At 46.5% G+C, this 18696-nt stretch overlaps 1 protein-coding gene and 1 long non-coding RNA gene across 3 annotated transcripts in view; one reads left to right on the forward strand and one right to left on the reverse strand.

Annotated features, from left to right (window-relative positions):
* Positions 1 to 518: 518 nt before the first annotated feature.
* LOC134357147 (uncharacterized) lies at positions 519 to 11863 on the reverse strand. The gene is made up of 3 exons (XR_010020526.1): positions 11753 to 11863; positions 1586 to 2053; positions 519 to 1186 (listed from the first exon to the last, which is right to left on the reverse strand). It is a non-coding gene; the product is annotated as an uncharacterized LOC134357147 (long non-coding RNA).
* Positions 11864 to 11930: 67 nt separating this feature from the next.
* The window catches only part of rft1 (RFT1 homolog), a 71540-nt gene continuing 64774 nt past the window's right edge, over positions 11931 to 18696 (forward strand). For both annotated transcript variants that reach the window (XM_063068306.1, XM_063068307.1), the window contains exon 1: positions 11931 to 12272. In XM_063068306.1, coding sequence (XP_062924376.1) covers positions 12198 to 12272 — 75 coding nt within the window. In that variant the 5' untranslated portion in view covers positions 11931 to 12197. The remainder of the gene's footprint in view (positions 12273 to 18696) is intronic.

Raw genomic sequence — 18696 nt, forward strand, 5'->3', positions numbered from 1 at the left:
TTACAATTGTGTTATTACCCTTATTACATGCCTTTTCCAGATCCCTTTGCAATCTGAACCCCACATCTTGGCTACTATTTGGAGGCCTATGTACGATTCCCAGAATGTTATTTTTTACCCTTGTACTTTCTTAACTCCGCCCACATTCTCTCACTCTATGTCACCTCTTTCTAAAGATGTAATTCCACCTCTTACCAACAGAGCCACACCACTGCCTATGCCTTCCTGCCTGTCCTTTCGATACAAAGTAATCCTGCGATGTTAAGCTCCAAACTATGGCCTTCTTTCAGCCACAATTTAGGGATGCCCATAACGTCATACCAAAAAATCTCGAATTGCACCACCATTTTGTCCCCTGAACAGAGTACAGAACAGGCAGGCTTATAGTCATAGTCATAGTCATATTTTATTGATCCCAGGGGAAATTTGGTTTTCGTTACAGTTGTACCATAAATAATTAAACAGTAATAAACCCATAAATAGTTAAATAGTATTATGTAAATTATGCCAGGAAATAAGTCCAGGACCAGCCTATTGGCTCAGTGTGTCTGACCCTCCAAGGGAGGAGTTGTAAAGTTTGATGGCCACAGGCAGGAATGACTTCCTATGACGCTCTGTGTTGCATCTCGGTGGAATGAGTCTCTGGCTGAACGTACTCCTGGGCCCAACCAGTACATTATGTAGTGGATGGGAGACATTGTCCAAGATGGCATGCAACTTGGACAGCATCCTCTTTTCAGACACCACCGTCAGAGAGTCCAGTTCCATCCCCACAACATCACTGGCCTTACGAATGAGTTTGTTGATTCTGTTGGTGTCTGCTACCCTCAGCCTGCTGCCCCAGCACACAACAGCAAACATGATCACACTGGCCACCACAGTCTCACAGAACATCCTCAGCATCGTCCGGCAGGTGTTAAAGGACCTCAGTCTCCTCAGGAAATAGAGACGGCTCTGACCCTTCTTGTAGACAGCCTCAGTGTTCTTTGACCAGTCCAGTTTATTGTCAATTCATATCCCCAGGTATTTGTAATCCTCCACCATGTCCACACTGACTCCCTGGATGGAAACAGGGGTCACCAGTACCTTAGCTCTCCTCAGGTCTACCACCAGCTCCTTAGTCTTTTTCACATAAAGCTGCAGATAATTCTGCTCACACCATGTGACAAAGTTTCCTACCATAGCCCTGTATAGATAGATAGATAGATATACTTTATTGATCCCGAGGGAAATTGGGTTTCGTTACAGCCGCACCAACCAAGAATCGATCATAAATATAGCAATACAAAAACCACAAACAATCAAACAACAAAATGCAAACTATGCCAGATGGAAATAAGTCCAGGACCAGCCTATTGGCTCAGGGTGTCTGACCCTCCATGGGAGGAGCTGCAAAGTTCGATGGCCACAGGCAGGAACAGCCTCCCTTGACGCCCAGTGTTGTATCTTGGTGGAATATGGCCGGGGTCCAACAGCAAAAGTTCAATATCCGGTCTACAAACACGTTCCTCGATCGTAATATGACCCGGATTGCATCCATCTGTTGTTAACCAGAACAGTAAGCACCCAACTCCTTCACACTTACCGCTCTCAGTGCACTTCCGGTCAGCCCAAACGGTCTGGAAGCCATCCATGGAGAAGTTTTGATCGGGTATGTCCTCATGCAGCCCCGTTCCAGTGAAACACATAACACTGCACTCTCGAAATGTTCTCTGACTCCTGGCTAGCACCATCAACATGTCCATTTTATTACCCACCGAACTCCTCTTCTCCATAGGTCTCTATTGTCTCGACCCGGTCCTCTTTCCTCGCCTTTGTAATCCCCCTCTGCATCCTCTATGTGTTTTCCTCCAGATTTCAGCAGGGGTATCTGCCACTCTGCTCGCTAAACCGGCCGGCATAAGCTCAATCAGCTGGTCCCTGGAATAAACAATGCCACTATGCTTCTGCCCCACTAATGAGACGTGTCGGAATGTAACTATTTCCAGCACTAAAAATCCAAATAAAACTCTCCCTACCAGCATGTTAGAGAGGGTGCAGCTTCAACGTGTTACTGTGAAAAAAAACAAAAAAAAGTAACGTAAGTTAAAGAAGTAAGAAGAAAAAAGTAAGAATACTCGTCGGAACGGCTGTAACAAGCTGCATGCACGACTGGCGCATGCGCACTCAGTCTTATCTCCCTTGCTGATGCATCCAACTATGGCAGAGTCATCCGAAAACTTCTGAAGATGACAAGACTCTGTGAAGTAGTTGAAGTCCGAGGTGTAAATGGTGAAGAGAAAGGGAGACAAGACAGTCCCCTGTGGAGCCCCAGTGTTGCTGATCACTCTGTCGGACACACAGTGTTGCAAGCACACGTATTGTGGTCTGCCAGTCAGGTAATCGAGAATCCATGATACCAGGGAAGCATCTACCTGCATCGCTGTCAGCTTCTCCCCCAGCAGAGCAGGGCGGATGGTGTTGAACGCACTGGAAAAGTCAAAAAACATGACCCTCACAGTGCTCGCTGGCTTGTCCAGGTGGGTGTAGCCACGGTTCAGCAGGTAGACGATGCTCTGTTTTCTTATTATTTCAATAAGAAAACAAAGCAAGGGAAACATGGATTGCAGGATTGTAGAAGAGGTAGTGAATTTAGTCAAGAAGAGGAAAGGGATGTGATTTTGAGGCTTTATAAGGCACTCGTGAGACCACACTTGGAGTATTGTGTGCAGTTTTGGGCTCCTTATTTTAGAAAGGACATACTGACATTGGAGAGGGTTCAGAAAAGATTCACAAGAATGATTCTAGGAATGAAGGGGTAAGGAACATCTGGCAGTTCTTGGGCTGTATTCCCTGGAGTCAGGAGAATGAGGGGGGATCTCAAAGAATCATTCAGAATGTTAAAAGGCCTGAACAGGTTAGATATGGCAAAGTTATTTTCCATGGTAGGGGATTCTAAGACAAGAGGGTACAACTTCAAGATTGAAGGCCGTCCTTTTAGAACTGAGATGCGGAGAAATTACTTTAGTCAGTGGGTGGTAAATCTGTGGAATTTGTTGCCACGAGCGGCTGTGGAGGCCAAGTCACTGGGTGCATTTAAGGCAGAGACAGATAGGTTCTTGATTAGGCAGGGCATCAAAGGGTATGGGGTGAAAGTAAGGGAGTGGGGATGACTGGAGGAATTGGATCAGCCCATGATTGAATGGCCTGCTGTTCCTATATCTTAAGTTTTGCATTGAATTCAAACAGAGCCCTTGAGGATTATAAAGAAACCGAAAAAGAACCAGACTTAGAAGAGGCAGCAGTCCTTGGCAAGTAGGATTAAAGAGAATCCCCAGGCATTTTTTACATATATCAAGAGTAAGATGATAACTTGGGAGAGGGCAAGACTACTCAAGGAAGAAGGAGGGAACATGATCTTGGAGGCAGAAGATGTGGTCCTAAATGAATACTTTGCAACAGCATTTACCGAGAAGGATGTGGAAGATAGTGGGAACAGCACTGAGCATGCTAATATGCTAGAGTATTTTGAGATAAAGCGGTGGCGTCACGCCCTTTGAAAAACAGTGCTTGATGGAGTATACCACAGGTTATTGAGCGAAGTAGGAGATAAGATTGCAGGGGCCTTGACCAAGTTCTTTGTGTCTTTCAGGAACGAGGATCTTGGAGGCCTGGGAAGTAACTAATGAAGTTTCTTCATTTAAGAAGAAAAATAGGAATAATCTTGGACACTATAGACTGGTGAGTCTCACAACACTGGTAGGGAAACTAATGGAGAGGATTTTTATGAGTATTTGGGAAACCAGGGCCTAATTAGGCTCAGTCAGCATGGCTTTGTGCAGGGCTGGTCATGTCTTACTAACTTTATTAGTTGATGAAGGTGATCATGAAGGTAAAGCTATGGATGTTGTCTACATGGATTTTAATAAGGTATTTGACAAGGTCCCTCATGATAGAAGATTAGGTGCATAAGATCCAGGGTGAATTGGCCGTTTGGATTCAAAATTGGCTTGCCAATGGAAGACAGAGGCCAATGAGTTTTATTCTGGCTGGAAGTCTGTGACTAGTGGTGTTTCACAGGGATCCGTATTGGAACCTCTGCTATTTGACTAGGCCAAAAACATGGCTAGGTTAGCAAGTCTGCAGAAGACACAAAGATTTGTGGAGTTGTGGTCAGTGTAGAAAATTACCAAAGGATACAGCAGTATATAGAGTAGTTCAGTTGTAATAATAACAGGGTTGTTGTGGTGGGAGATTTTAATTTCCCAAATATCGATTAGCATATCCCTGGAGCGAGGGGTTTAGATGGGGTGGAGTTTGTTAGGTGTGTTCAGGAAGGTGTCCTGACACAATATGTAGATAAGCCTACAAGAGGGGAGGCTGTACTTGATCTGGTATTGGGAAATGAACCTGGTCAGGAGTCGCATCTCTCAGTGGGAGAGCACTTTGGAGATAGTGATCACAATTCTATCTCCTTTACCATGGCATTGGAGAGGGATAGGAATTGGAGTAAGGGGAAATATGAAGCTATCAGGCAGGAACTTGGAAGCATAAATTGGGAACAGATGTTCTCAGGGAAATGTACAGCAGAAATGTGGCAAATGTTCGGGGCATATTTGCATAGTGTGCTGCATAGATATGGTCCAATGAGACAGGGAAAGGATGGTAGGGTACACGAACTGTGGTGTACAAAGGCTGTTATAAATCTAGTCAAGAAGAAGAGTTTATGAAAGGTTCAAAAAACTAGGTAATGATAGAGATCTAGAAGATTATAAGGCTAGCAGGAAGGAGCTTAAGAAAGAAATTAGGAGAGCCAGAAGGGGTCATGAGAAGGCCTTGGCGGACAGGATTAAGGAAAACCCCAAGGCACTCTACAAGTATGTGAAGAGCAAGAGGATAAGGCGTGAGAGAATAGGACCAATCAAGCGTGACAGTGGAAAAGTGTGTATGGAACTGGAGGAGATGGCAGAGGTATTTAATGAATTCTTTGCTTCAGTATTCAGTATGGAAAAGGATCTTGGTGATTGTAGGGATGACTTACAGTGGACTGAAAAGCTTGAGCATGTAGATATTAAGGAAGAGGATGTGCTGGAGCTTTTGGAAAGCATCAAGTTGGATAAGTCTCCAGGACCGGAAGAAATGTACCCCAGGCTACTGTGGGAGGCGAGGGAGGAGATTGCTGAGCATCTGGCGATGATCTTTACATCATCAATGAGGATGAGAGTAGTTCCGGAGGATTGGAGGGTTGCGGATGTTGTTCCCTTTATCAAGAAAGGGAGTAGAGATAGCCCTGGAAATTATAGACCAGTGAGTCTTACTTCAGTGGTTGGTAAATTGATGGAGAAGATCCTGAGAGGCAGGATTTATGAACATTTGGAAAGGCACAATATGATGAGGAATAGTCAGCATGGCTTTGTCAAGGGCAGGTCGTGCCTTACATGCCTGATGGAAGTTTTTGAGAATGTGACTAAACGCATTGATGAAGGTAGAGCCGTCGACGTAGTGTACATGGATTTCAGCAAGGCATTTGATAAGGTACCCCGTGCCAGGCTTATTGAGAAAGTAAGGAGGCATGGGATCCAAGGGGACATTGCATTGTGGATCCAGAACTGGTTTGCCCACAGAAGGCAAAGAGTGGTTGTAGATGGGTTATATTCTGCATGAAGGTCAGTCACCAGTGGTGTGCCTCAGGGATCTGTTCTGGGACCCCTACTCTTCATTACTTTTACAACTGACCTGAATGAGGAAGTGGAGGGATGGTTTAGTAAATCTGCTGATGACACAAAGGTTGGGGGCGTTGCGGACAGTGTGAAGGGCTATCAGAGGTTACAGCGGGACATTGATAGGATGCAAAACTGGGCTGAAAAGTGGCAGATAGAGTTCAACCCAGATAAGTGTGAGGTGATTCATTTTTGTAGGTCAAATATGATGGCAGAATATAGTATTAATGGTAAGGCTCTTGGCAGTGTAGAGGATCAGAGGGATCTTGGGGTCCGAGTCTATAGGACACTCAAAGCTGATACGCAGGTTGACTCTGTGGTTAAGAAGGCATATGGTACCTTGGCCTTCATTGATCGTGGGATTAAGTTTAGGAGTCGAGAGGTAATGTAGAGCTATGTAGGACTCTGGTCAGACCCTACTTGGAGTACTGTGCTCAGTTCTGGTCACCGCACTACAGGAAGGATGTGGAAACCATAGAAAGAGTGCAGAGGAGATTTACAAGGATGTTGCCTGGATTGGGGAGCATGCCTTATGAGAACAGGTTGAGTGAAATCGGCCTTTTCTCCTCGGGAGCGACGGAGGATGAGAGGTGACCTGATAGCGGTGTATAAGATGATGAGAGGCATTGATCGTGTGGATAGTCAGAAGCTTTTTCCCAGGGCTGAAACGGCTAGCACGAGAGGGCACAGTTTTAAGGTGATTGGAAGCAGGTACAGTGGAGATGTCAGGGGCAAATTTTTTTATGCAAAGAGTGGTAAGAGCGTGGAATGGGCTGCCAGTGATGGTGGTGGAGTTGGAAATGATAGGGTCTTTTAAGAGACTCCTGGATAGGTACATGGAGCTTAGAAAAATAGAGGGCTATGGGTAACCCGAGGTAATTTCTAAGGTAGGGACATGTTCAGCACAGCATTGTGGGCCAAAGGCCCTGTATTGTACTGCAGGTTTTCTAGGTTTTCTCTAGGTTTCTAGATATGGACAGAGAAATGAATGATGGAGTTTAACCTGGATAAGTGTGAGGTGTTGCAGTTGGGGAGATCAAATGTAAAGTATCCTCTGGAAACCTTTTTGTTTGTAATGTGCAAAAGAAAAATATGCCTTGAGGTTTTCTTTAGTCATAAAAGTAAATGGCTTTTTGTAGATGCCACTCTGTAGTCACTGTGGCCTGTGGTGGGATGATGACTGTTAAGATGGTGGTGGATAAGGTGATAACTAAGTGGGTTGTTTTGACCTGGATGTTGTCATCTTTCTGAGAATATTTGGAACTGTCCTCATCCAGACAAGGGCAAAACATTCAAGTAGTCTCCTCATTTGTATCTTGTAAATGGTGCAAAGTTTTTGGAGTGTCAGAAGGAGAGTCATTCACCACAGGTAACGGAGCCACTCAACTACTTTTTTAATCATAATTATTTCTGTTCCTGACCCAGTTGTGCTTCTGATCAAAACGTTCACTTCCAAACTGTGGATGTGGGAGCTTATATGCACACAATGTCATTAGTGAATGGTTAGATTCTGTCTTGTTTGAGGTGTGCATTCCTTCGCTTTTGTCTAATGGGCCTGTTACTGCAACCTCTTGCTTCAATGTTGTTTGGATCTCACTGCAAGACATGGATTGATTCATTTACTGAAGAATTTTGAATGGAATGTACACTGTATGAATACGAGACTAAGTAATTGTTCTTCTCTCTTCCCATGACCTGTATTAATCCCAATTTCCAGGTTTACTAAAAACCTAAGACTGCTGCAGCATAATTTTTTTAGCAACATGAAGCCTTCCTCAGACTGCACACTACAAGTCCTTTAAATTTAGGACATGTCATTGTATTTAACTAGGACAGGTTTGACAATGCTGACTCTGCCTATGTGAAAATGTGTTCCACTGACATTGCTCTCTCTGACCTGCCAAGTATTAATAACACAAGTACTTGACAGTCCAACACCGCCCAAGTCTTATGCACCACTGCTTCCCGTCCCTGTAAAGGACATCGATGTGGTTCAGTGTGACTTTTCCCAAAGATCCATTTTCAAACTCTGCGCAACTATGATCAAAACTTGTCAGTGTCTGGTGAAATGGAACAGCAACTGGACTTGCCCCAGCAACACCACTAGGTGAAATTGTCCTGCTTCTGTCTGCAATTAATCAAAATTCTTCCCTTAAACCCAGCTCAAAAGTCTTTCTGAAAACTCAGATTATGATCTATTGCTAGTTTGTCACATCCATATAAATCCAATAATAAGACCATAAGACATTGAAGGAGAATTAGGCTATTTGGCCCATCAATTCTACTCTGCCATTTCATCATGGCTGATCCATTTTTCTCTCAGCCCCAATCTCCTACCTTCCTCCATGTATTCCTTCATTCCCTGACCAATCAAGAATCTATCAACCGCTGCCTTAAATATTCTGTACATAAAGACTTGGCCTCCACAGCTGCCTTGGCAATGAATTCCACAGATTCACTGTTCTTTGGCTAAAGAAATTGCTCCTCATCTCTGTTCTAAAAGGATACCTCTCTACTCTGAGGCTGTGTCCTCTAGTCCTAGACTCTCCCACCATAGAAAACATGCTCCCCACATCCACTTTAAAGCTTGGCTTTTCACCATTCAATTGGTTTCAATAGAGGCTCCTGAATTCCAGTGAATACAGGCCGAAAGCCATCAAATGCTCTTCATATGACAAGCCATTCATAGAACATAGAATAGTACAGCACAGTACAGGCCTTTCGGCCCACAATGTTGTGCCGACCCTCAAACCCTGCCTCCCATATAAGCCCCCACCTTAGATTCCTCCATGTACCTATCTAGTAGTCTCTTAAACTTCACTAGTGTATCTGCCTCCACCACTGACTCAGGCAGTGCATTCCACGCACCAACCACTCTGAGTAAAAAACCTTCCTCTAATATCCCCCTTGAACTTCCCACCCCTTACCTTAAAGCCATGTCCTCTTGTATTGAGCAGTGGTGCCCTGGGGAAGAGGCGCTGGCTATCCACTCTATCTATTCCTCTTATCATCTTGTACACCTCTATCATGTCTCCCCTCATTCTCCTTCTCTCCAAAGAGTAAAGCCCTAGCTCCCTTAATCTCTGATCATAATGCATACTTTCTAAACCAGGCAGCATCCTGGTAAATCTCCTCTGTACCCTTTCCAATGCTTCCACATCCTTCCTATAGTGAGGTGACCAGAACTGGACACAGTACTCCAAGTGTGGCCTAACCAGAGTTTTATAGAGCTGCATCATTACAGCGCGACTCTTAAACTCTATCCCTCGACTTATGAAAGCTAACACCCCATAAGCTTTCTTAACTACCCTATCCACCTGTGAGGCAACTTTCAGGGATCTGTGGACATGTACCCCAAGATCCCTCTGCTCCTCCACATGACCAAGTATCCTGCCATTTACTTTGTACTCTGCCTTGGAGTTTGTCCTTCCAAAGTGTACCACCGCACACTTCTCCGGGTTGAACTCCATCTGCCACTTCTCAGCCCACTTCTGCATCCTATCAATGTCTCTCTGCAATCTTTGACAATCCTCTACACTATCTACAACACCACCAACCTTTGTGTCGTCTGCAAACTTGCCAACCCACCCTTCTACCCCCACATCCAGGTCGTTAATAAAAATCACAAAAAGTAGAGGTCCCAGAACAGATCCTTGTGGGACACCACTAGTCACAATCCTCCAATCTGAATGTACTCCCTCCACCACCACCCTCTGCCTTCTGCAGGCAAGCCAATTCTGAATCCACCTGGCCAAACTTCCCTGGATCCCATGCCTTCTAACTTTCTGAATAAGCCTACCGTGTGGAACCTTGTCAAATGCCTTACTAAAATCCATATAGATCACATCCACTGCACTACCTTCATCTATATGCCTGGTCACCTCCTCAAAGAACTCTATCAGGCTTGTTAGACACGATCTGCCCTTCACAAAGCCATGCTGACTGTCCCTGATCAGACCATGATTCTCTAAATGCCTATAGATCCTATCTCTAAGAATCTTTTCCAACAGCTTTCCCACCACGGATGTAAGACTCACTGGTCTATAATTACCCAGACTATCCCTACTACCTTTTTTGAACAAGGGAACAACATTCGCCCTCCTCCAATCCTCCGGTACCATTCCCGTGGACAACGAGGACATAAAGATCCTAGCCAGAGGCTCAGCAATCTCTTCTCTCGCCTTGTGGAGCAGCCTGGGGAATATTCTGTCAGGCCCCTGGGACTTATCTGTCCTAATGTATTTTAACAACTCCAACACCTCCTCTCCCTTAATATCAACTTGCTCCAGAACATCAACCTCACTCATATTGTCCTCACCATCATCAAATTCCCTCTCATTGGTGAATACCGAAGAGAAGTATTCATTGAGGACCTCGCTCACTTCCACAGCCTCCAGGCACATCTTCCCACCTTTATCTCTAAATGGTCCTACCTTCACTCCTGTCATCCTTTTTTTCTTCACATAATTGAAGAATGCCTTGGGGTTTTCCTTTACCCTACTCGCCAAGGCCTTCTCATGCCCCCTTCTTGCTCTTCTCAGCCCCTTCTTAAGCTCCTTTCTTGCTTCCCTATATTCCTCAATAGACCCATCTGATCCTTGCTTCCTAAACCTCATGTATGCTGCCTTCTTCCACCTGACTAGATCTTCCACCTCACTTGTCACCCATGGTTCCTTCACCCTACCATTCTTTATCTTCCTCACCGGGACAAATTTATCCCTTACATCCCGCAAGAGATCTCTAAACATCGACCACATGTCCATAGTACATTTCACTGCAAAAACATCATCCCAATTCACACCCGCAAGTTCTAGCCTTATAGCCTCATATTTTGCCTTTCCCCAATCCTGGAATCATTTCTGTGAACTCCTTTGAACCCTTACCAGTTTCACCACATCCTCTCATAGATAAGGGGCCCAAGCTGCCCACGATACTACCACTGGTCAAAATGTTCACTTCCAAACTATGGTCTCAACATTACATCCTTGCTTTTATATTCTATTCCTCTTGAAATGAATGTTAACATTGCATTTGACTTCCTCACTACACACGCCACCTGCAAATTAACCTTTAGGGAAACCTGCACAAGGATTTCCAAGTCCCTTCGCACCTCAGTTTATTGTACTTTCTCCACATTTAGAAAATAGTCAACTCTTCCATATCTTCTATCAAAGTGCACGACCATACACTTCGCAGCACTGTTTTTCACCTGCCACTTCTTTGCCCAATCTCCTAATCTGTCTGTCCAGATTCAAGTTTGCTCAAGACACCATTGAGGTTGGCCAAATAAAATGTGGTGATCAATCAGCAAACAGGAGGGAGAGTGAAAATCTGGTTGAAAGGTACTACAACAATAACCTCTCACTCAATGTCAGCAAGACCAAAGAGCTGATTATTGGTTACAGGAGGAAGAAAATGGGATCCATGAGCCAGTCCTCATTTGGGGATCATAGGTGGAGAAGGTTAGTAGCTTTGCACTTAATTTCAGTTTGTCTTTCTTTCTGCCTTTTGCACAATGCTTGTTTGTCCATCTTTGATAGTTTGTATTTTTTCATTGATTCTGTTGTGTTTCTTTGTACCTGCAATGAATGTCTGCAGCACAATTAATCCCAGGGTAGTATATGGTGGTAAAATTACTTTGAAACCTTGCCTCCTATACCAGATGGGCCTGTGAATGGCCATGACCCAGGGGCTGTGGACCAAGTGGTGGGAAATGGGGATAATACGGAAGGTGCCTGTTGGTCAGACATAGGAATAGGGTAGAAATCATAGAAGTGGGGACAAATATTGCTGTATAAGCGTGAGCCGTTGCTCTCGTGTGTGCACACCTACCTCCTCTCCCCTTCGCTCTCTCACGTGCACGCACATCCACCTCCTCTCCCTTCCTCTCACGTGCACGCGCACCTACCTACTCGCCCCTTCTCTGTCACAGGCGCGCGCGCACACCTACCTACTCTCCCCTTATCTGTCTCACGCGCGCGCGCCCACCTACGCCCCCTCCACACACGCGCGCACCCACATACGCTCCCCCTCACACATTCGCGCGCGCCTACCTTCACTCCCTCTCACGCGCGCACACGACACTGAGAGCGAGCTCGCGCCCCCGTCCATCTCTCTCCCACCGTCGGAATTAAAGGCGCCTTCCCGACAACGTCATCCTTCACTCCCTCCCGCGCGCGCGCACACGACACTGCGATCTCGCTCCCGCGTTCGCGCCCCCGCCCATCTCTCTCCCACCGTCGGAATTAAAGGCGCCTTCCCGACAACGTCATCCTTCACTCCCTCCCGCGCGCGCGCGCACACGACACTGCGATCTCGCTCCCGCGTTCGCGCCCCCGCCCATCTCTCTCCCACCGTCGGAATTAAAGGCGCCTTCCCCACAACGTCATCCGCGAAGCGGCGGCGGTATCTTTGTAAAGCCGGAGCGGGCGCTGTGGGGCCCGGAGCCCAGTTCCAGACTCAGGCCGGGGCCTGTGGTGCAGTGGCCGCCACACCAGCATGGCGTCGCAGATGAAGGCTCGGGAGGCACTGACGAGCGCGGCCACACTCGCCTCGCACAGTGCGGGGCTGCAGGTGAGCGGAGAGCGCGGGGCCCATGCACAGCAAGATCCCACTTCAGCAAACTTTCTGACAGTCCCCCATCGGCTCCCTAACCCTTTCGCAGAGTGTCCCCCTATCCAACCCATCTCCACCCCTTACTCCCGTCCCCCCAAATCCCTCCCCTTCCTCCCCCCGTCCCCCCAAATCCCTCCCCTTCCTCCCCCCGTCCCCCCAAATCCCTCGCCTTCCTCCCCCCAAATCCCTCCCCTTACTCGCCCCGTCTCCCCAAATCCCTCCCCTTACTCCCCCCTTGTCCCCCCAAATCCCTCCCCTTACTCCTCCCGTCCCCCCAAATCCCTCCCCTTCCTCCCCTTCCTCCCCCCCGTCCCCCCAAATCCCTCCCCTTCCTCTCCCCAAATCCTTCCCCTTCCTCCCCCCAAATCCCTCCCCTTACTCCCCCTCGTCCCCCCAAATCCCTCCCCTTACTCCTCCCGTCCCCCCAAATCCCTCCCCTTACTCCTCCCATCCCCCCAAATCCCTCCCCTCACTCCCCCCTCGCCCCCCCAAATCCCTCCCCTTACTCCCCCCTCGCCCCCCCAAATCCCTCCCCTTACTCCTCCCGTCCCCCAAATCCCTCCCCTTCCTCCCCCGTCCCCCCAAATCCCTCCCCTTCCTCCCCCCGTCCCCCCAAATCCCTCCCCTTCCTCCCCCGTCCCCCCAAATCCCTCCCCTTACTCCCTGTCCCCCAAATCCCACCCCTTCCTCCCCCCAAATCCCACCCCTTCCTCCCCCCCAAATCCCACCCCTTCCTCCCCCCCAAATCCCTCCCCTTCCTCCCCCGCCCCCCCCAAATCCCTCCCCTTCCTCCCCCCAAATCCCTCCCCTTCCTTCCTCCCCCCAAATCCCTCCCCTTCCTTCCTCCCCCAAATCCCTCCCCATCCCCCCAAATCCCTCCCCTTACTCCCTCCTTGTCCCCCCAAATCCCTCCCCTTCCTCCCCGTCCCCCCAAATCCCTCCCCTTACTCCCTCCTTGTCCCCCCAAATCCCTCCTTGTCCCCCCAAATCCCTCCCCTTCCTCCCCGTCCCTCCAAATCCCTCCCCTTCTCCCCCTGCCCCCCCAAATCCCTCCCCTTACTCCCTCCCCCCCCAAACGATCCCTTTTCTCTGGATCCCATCTCCCCTACTTCCACCGTCTACTATTCCCCCCACCTCCACTGGACTCTATTTCCTCTTTCCTCGGCATGTCATGTCATTGGAACGGTGCAGCACACAAACAGCTCTTCGGCCCATAATAGTGTGTGTCAAACAGTTTAAACCGCCTGCTCCCATCGACCTGCACCAGGATCAGAGACTTCCATACCCCTGCCATTCATGTACCTAACCAAACCTCTCTTAAACGTTGAAATTTTAAATCATGTTCGCATGCACTACTTGTGCTGGCAGCTCGTTCCACACTCTCATGACCAGAGGTTTCCCTTCATGTCCACTTAAGCTTTTCACTTTTCACCATTCACCCTTAACCCATGACATATAGTTGTAGTCCCACCCAACCTCAGTGGAAGAAGCCTGCTTGCATTTACCCTATCTATACCCCTCATCTCCTCTCTGTCTTCTACATTCCAAGGAATAAAGTCTTAACCTAATCAGACTTTTCTTATAACTCCAGTACTTCAGTCGCAACAACATCCTTTAAATTTTTTGTACTCTTTCAGCCTTATTTACATCTATCTTTCCTGTAGATAGGTGATCAAAACTGCACACAATACTCCAAATAAGCCCTCACCAATGTATATATAATTTCAACATAACATCCCATATCCTGTACTCAGTACAGTACATTGATTTATGAAAGCCAATGTGCCAAAAGTTTTCTTTATGGTCCAATCGCTTGTGCCGCCACTTTCAATGAATTATGGATCTGTGTTCCCAGAACCCTTTGTTCTACCACACTACTGTTCACTAGGTAAGATCTACCCTAGTTGGTCTTACTGAAGTGCAATATTTCGCACTTGTCTGCATTAAATTCCACCTGCTATTTTTCAGCCCATTTTCCCAGCTGATCCAGATCTCTCTGCAAGCCATGATAGTGTCCTCCCTGTCCAGTACACTCCGTCTTGCTGTCATGTACTGTTTACCACATTATCATCCAGATTATTGATATAGGTGACAAACAACAAAGTACCCAGCACTGATCCCTGCGGCACTTCACTAGTCACAGGCCTCCAGTTAGAGAGACAACCATCTATTACCACTCTCTGGCTTCTCCCAATGTCTAGTCCAATTTACTATCTCATCTTCAATGCCAAATAACTGAACCTTCTTGACAAACCTCCCGTGCAGGACCTTGTCAAATGCCTCGCTAATGTTCATGAAGATAACATCCACTGGTTTGCCTTCATCAAATTTCCTGGTAACATCTGCAAAACACTGTAAAATTGGTTAGACACGACCTACCGCACACAAAGCCATGCTGACTATCCGGAGTCAGTTTATGTCCATCCAAATACTTGTATATCCATTCCCACAGAATACATTCCAATAACTTTTCCACTACTGATATCAGGCTCACTGGCCTACAGTTTCCTGGGTTACTAACAGTGGATCAGCATTAGCTATTTTACAATCCTCCGGTCCCTCACCTATCATTAAGGATGATTTTAAGTATTTCTGTTCAAGCCCCTGCAATTTCTGCACTTTCTTCCCACAGGGTGCAAGGGAGCAAGGAAGCACCTTGTCAGGCACTGGGGATTTATACCCCCTGTTTTCCTCAAGAGAACAAACACCTCCTCTGTAATTTGTAAGGGGTCTGTGATGTTGCTGCTACTATAGACCCTATGTCTGTCTCCTGAGTACATACAGATGCAAAACATCCATGCAGGATCTCCCCAATCACTTTTAGCTCAAGGCACGGAACCTCCTTTCTGTTCCCCTGTCTAACGAATCCCCTATCACCACAGCACGCCTCTTCTACCCTCCCCTCCACTTCCCTTCTGAGTCACAGAGCCAGACCCAGTGCCAGAGACCTGACCGCTACGACTTTCCTCTGCTAGGTCATCCCTGTTGTTGAGGGAGATGGCACAGGGGTATTCTGCACTGGCAGTTTAACCCCTTTCCCCTTCCTGACTGTCACCCATTCTCCTATGTCTAGCATCTTGAGTGTAACCACCTCTCTATATGTCCTATCTATCACCCCTTAACCCTCTGAATGATCCGGAATTCATCCAGTTCCAGCTCCCAACTCCTTAATACAGAGTGTTAGAAGCTGTAGCTGGTTGCACTTCTCTCACGTGTGTAGTCATCAGGGACACTGGAGGTCTCCCTGCCCTCCCACATCCCACAAAAGAAGCATTCAAGTATTCTGCTTGGCTTCCCAACTGTAGTAACTATGCAAATATAAAGAAGGAAAACAATAAATAAACTGAGAGGAAAATGGGCTGAAATGTGGTAGACTGAATTTGATGCAGGTTTTGCACTTCGGTAGGACTAACCAGGGTAGACCTTGCACAGTGAACGGTAGGGCACTGAGGAGAGTGGTAGAGCAAAGGGTCTGGGAATCAGAGGTAGACAGGGTTGTAAAGGAAGCTTTGGCATATTGGCCTTCAGAAATCAAACTTTTAAGAACAGGCGATGGGATGTTCTGTTGAAGTTGTATAAGATGTTGGTGAGGCCTAATTTAGAGTATTGTTTGTAATTTTGGTCACCTACCTGTGGGAAAGATGTAAACAAGGTTGAAAGAGTACAGAGAAAATTTACAAGGATGTTGCTGGGTCTGGAGAACCTGAGTCAAAGGAAAGATTGAATGGGTTAGGACTTTATTCTTTGGAATGTAGAAGATCGGGAGGAGATTTGACAGAGGTATACAAAATTAATTGGATAGACTTTATTGCTTGCATGCTTCATATACATGAGGAGTAAAAATCTTTACGTTACATCTCCGTCTAAATGTGCAATGTGCAATTTATAGGAATTTATAATAAATAGTATGTACAACTAGACGGTCAATATAACAGAAATACAATTGTATCAGCATGAATTAATCAGTCTGATGGCCTGGTGTGTGAGATATTATTGACGCTGTGAGGGATCGTTGGATGTGGAGAACCATGATCGCCCAAGCTTGTAACGTGCGAGGCACATGAAGAAGAAGAATGGCCTGGTGGAAGGAGCTGTCCGGAGCCTGTTGGTCCTGGCTTTTATGCTGTGGTATCGTTTCCCAGGTGGTAGCTGGAACAGTTTGTGGTTGGGGTGACTCGGGTCCCCAGTGATCCTTTGGGCCTTTTTACACACCTGTCTTGGTAAATGTCCTGAACAGTGGGAAGTTCATATCTACAGATGTGCTGGGCTGTCCGCACCACTCTCTGCAGAGTCCTGTGATTGAGGGAAGTACAGTTCCCATACCAGGCAGTGATGCAGCCAGTCAGGATGCTCTCAATTGTGCCCCTGTAGAAAGTTCTTAGGATTTGGGGGCCCATACCAAACCTTCAACCATCTGAAGTGAAAGAGGCGCCATTGTGCCTTATTCATCACATAGCCGGTATGTGCAGACCAAGTGAGATCCTCGGTGATGTTTATGCCGAGGAACTTAAAGCTGTTCACCCTCTCAAACCCCAGATCCATTGATGTTAATAGGGGTTAGCCTGTCTCCATTCCTCCTGTAGTCCACAACCAGCTCCTTTGTTTTTGTGACATTGAGGGAGAGGTTGTTTTCTTGACACCACTGTGTCAGGGTGATGACTTCTTCTCTGTAGGCAGCCTCATTATTATTTGAGATTAGGCCAATCAGTGTAGTGTTGTCAGCATATTTAATTAGCAGATTGGAGCTGTGGGTGGTGACACAGTCATGGGTATACAGAGAGTAAAGGAGGGGGCTCAGGACACAGCCCTGAGGGACAGTGGAGCAGAGGTGAGGGAGCCCACTCTGACCACCTGCCAGCGATCTGACAGGAAGTCCGGGATCCAGTTACACGGGCAGGGTGAAGGCCGAGGTCTCTGAGCTTCGAGCCTGGAGGGAGTTATGGTGTTAAGTACTGAACTGTAGTCCAAGAACAGCATTCTCGGGGGTGGCGTCACATGATGACGTGGGATTGAGACGTGTAAATCCAGCTCTCCCATAAAAAAATTAGCAATGTACCGTTTAAACAAAACAAAGTTAATAAATACTTTCCGAAAACTATTTATAAACTTTGCAAGACTACTTTACGATATGCCTCGTAAACCGCGACAGAAGAAGTCTGTTGTTGCGAAGCCGCCGCGAGATGGGAAGAAAAAAGGGCCTACTGCAGCGATGGAGCCTCGGACTCAGGTTGGATCTCCTTTGGAGGAGGTGCATTCTATCCCCGCCGTAGAACAGGGAGCAGTGGCGGCGGTAGCGGTCTCTCGGAAGAAGATGCCGGAAATGCGCATGCGCAAAGAAGAACGCATGCGCAAATCGACACAACTCAAACTACAAGAACCGACGGCCACTGCAACTGAAAGTGACTCAGAGTCAGAATCGGATACCGCAGAGAATACAGATGAAGAAGAGGCGGAAGAACTGGAAGCGATTGGAAGTAAAGGAGATGACGGAGACATAAGAGAGGCTTTATTGCAATTAACGGTTGAACTAAGAAAAGTAAGAACAGAGCTTAGAGACATGAAGATGTGCTATAATAAAGCTATGAAAAGGCAGGATAAAATGGATAAGAGGCTTCAGAAGATGGAAAGAAAAATGGAGCATATTAATGATAGAGTGGTAAAAACAGAAAATGATCTGCTTGTCTGGAACACGGAAAGAAATCGACTCTTGGAGAAAGTGGACATGTTGGAAAATTTTAGTAGACATAATAATATTAAAATTGTTGGTCTTAAACAAGGTATGGAGGGAGAAAATCCAATAAAATTTTTTCAAAGATGGATCCCGGAAGTTTTGCAAATGAAAGAGGAGGACCGATCAATTGAAATTGAGCGGGCACATAGAGCTGTAAGACCAAAACCACAAGATGACCAATATCCACGAGCAATTTTAATAAAATTCTTAAGATTTCAAGACAAGGAAAGGATTCTACAGGCAGCTGCCCAAGCTGCCAAGAATAGAAAAGGGCCATTGATGATTCAAGGGAACAAAATTTTTTTCTACCCTGATATAAGTTATGAACTTTTGAAGAGAAGGAAGAAATTTAATCCAGTGAAAAAAATCCTATGGGATCACGGTTATCAATTTATATTGCGTTATCCTGCAACCTTGAAGATTTTTTTTGGCTAGTGGAGAAAAAAGATTTTTTGATGATTACCGGAAAGCGGAGCAGTTTGTGCGAGATTCTCTGAATATTCACCAGGTACAAGAACAAAACCAGGGGAGTGAGATGGATTGAAGAAGAAGACTGGGTCAAAGAATGGACTTGTTGGATTTTTGAAGACGGATGAATATATAAATATATTACTAATTATATGAGGGAGGGGAAGTAAGGTTAAAATTTGA

This window comes from Mobula hypostoma, chromosome 15, assembly GCF_963921235.1.
Source record: "Mobula hypostoma chromosome 15, sMobHyp1.1, whole genome shotgun sequence".
Classification (NCBI taxonomy): domain Eukaryota; kingdom Metazoa; phylum Chordata; class Chondrichthyes; order Myliobatiformes; family Myliobatidae; genus Mobula; species Mobula hypostoma.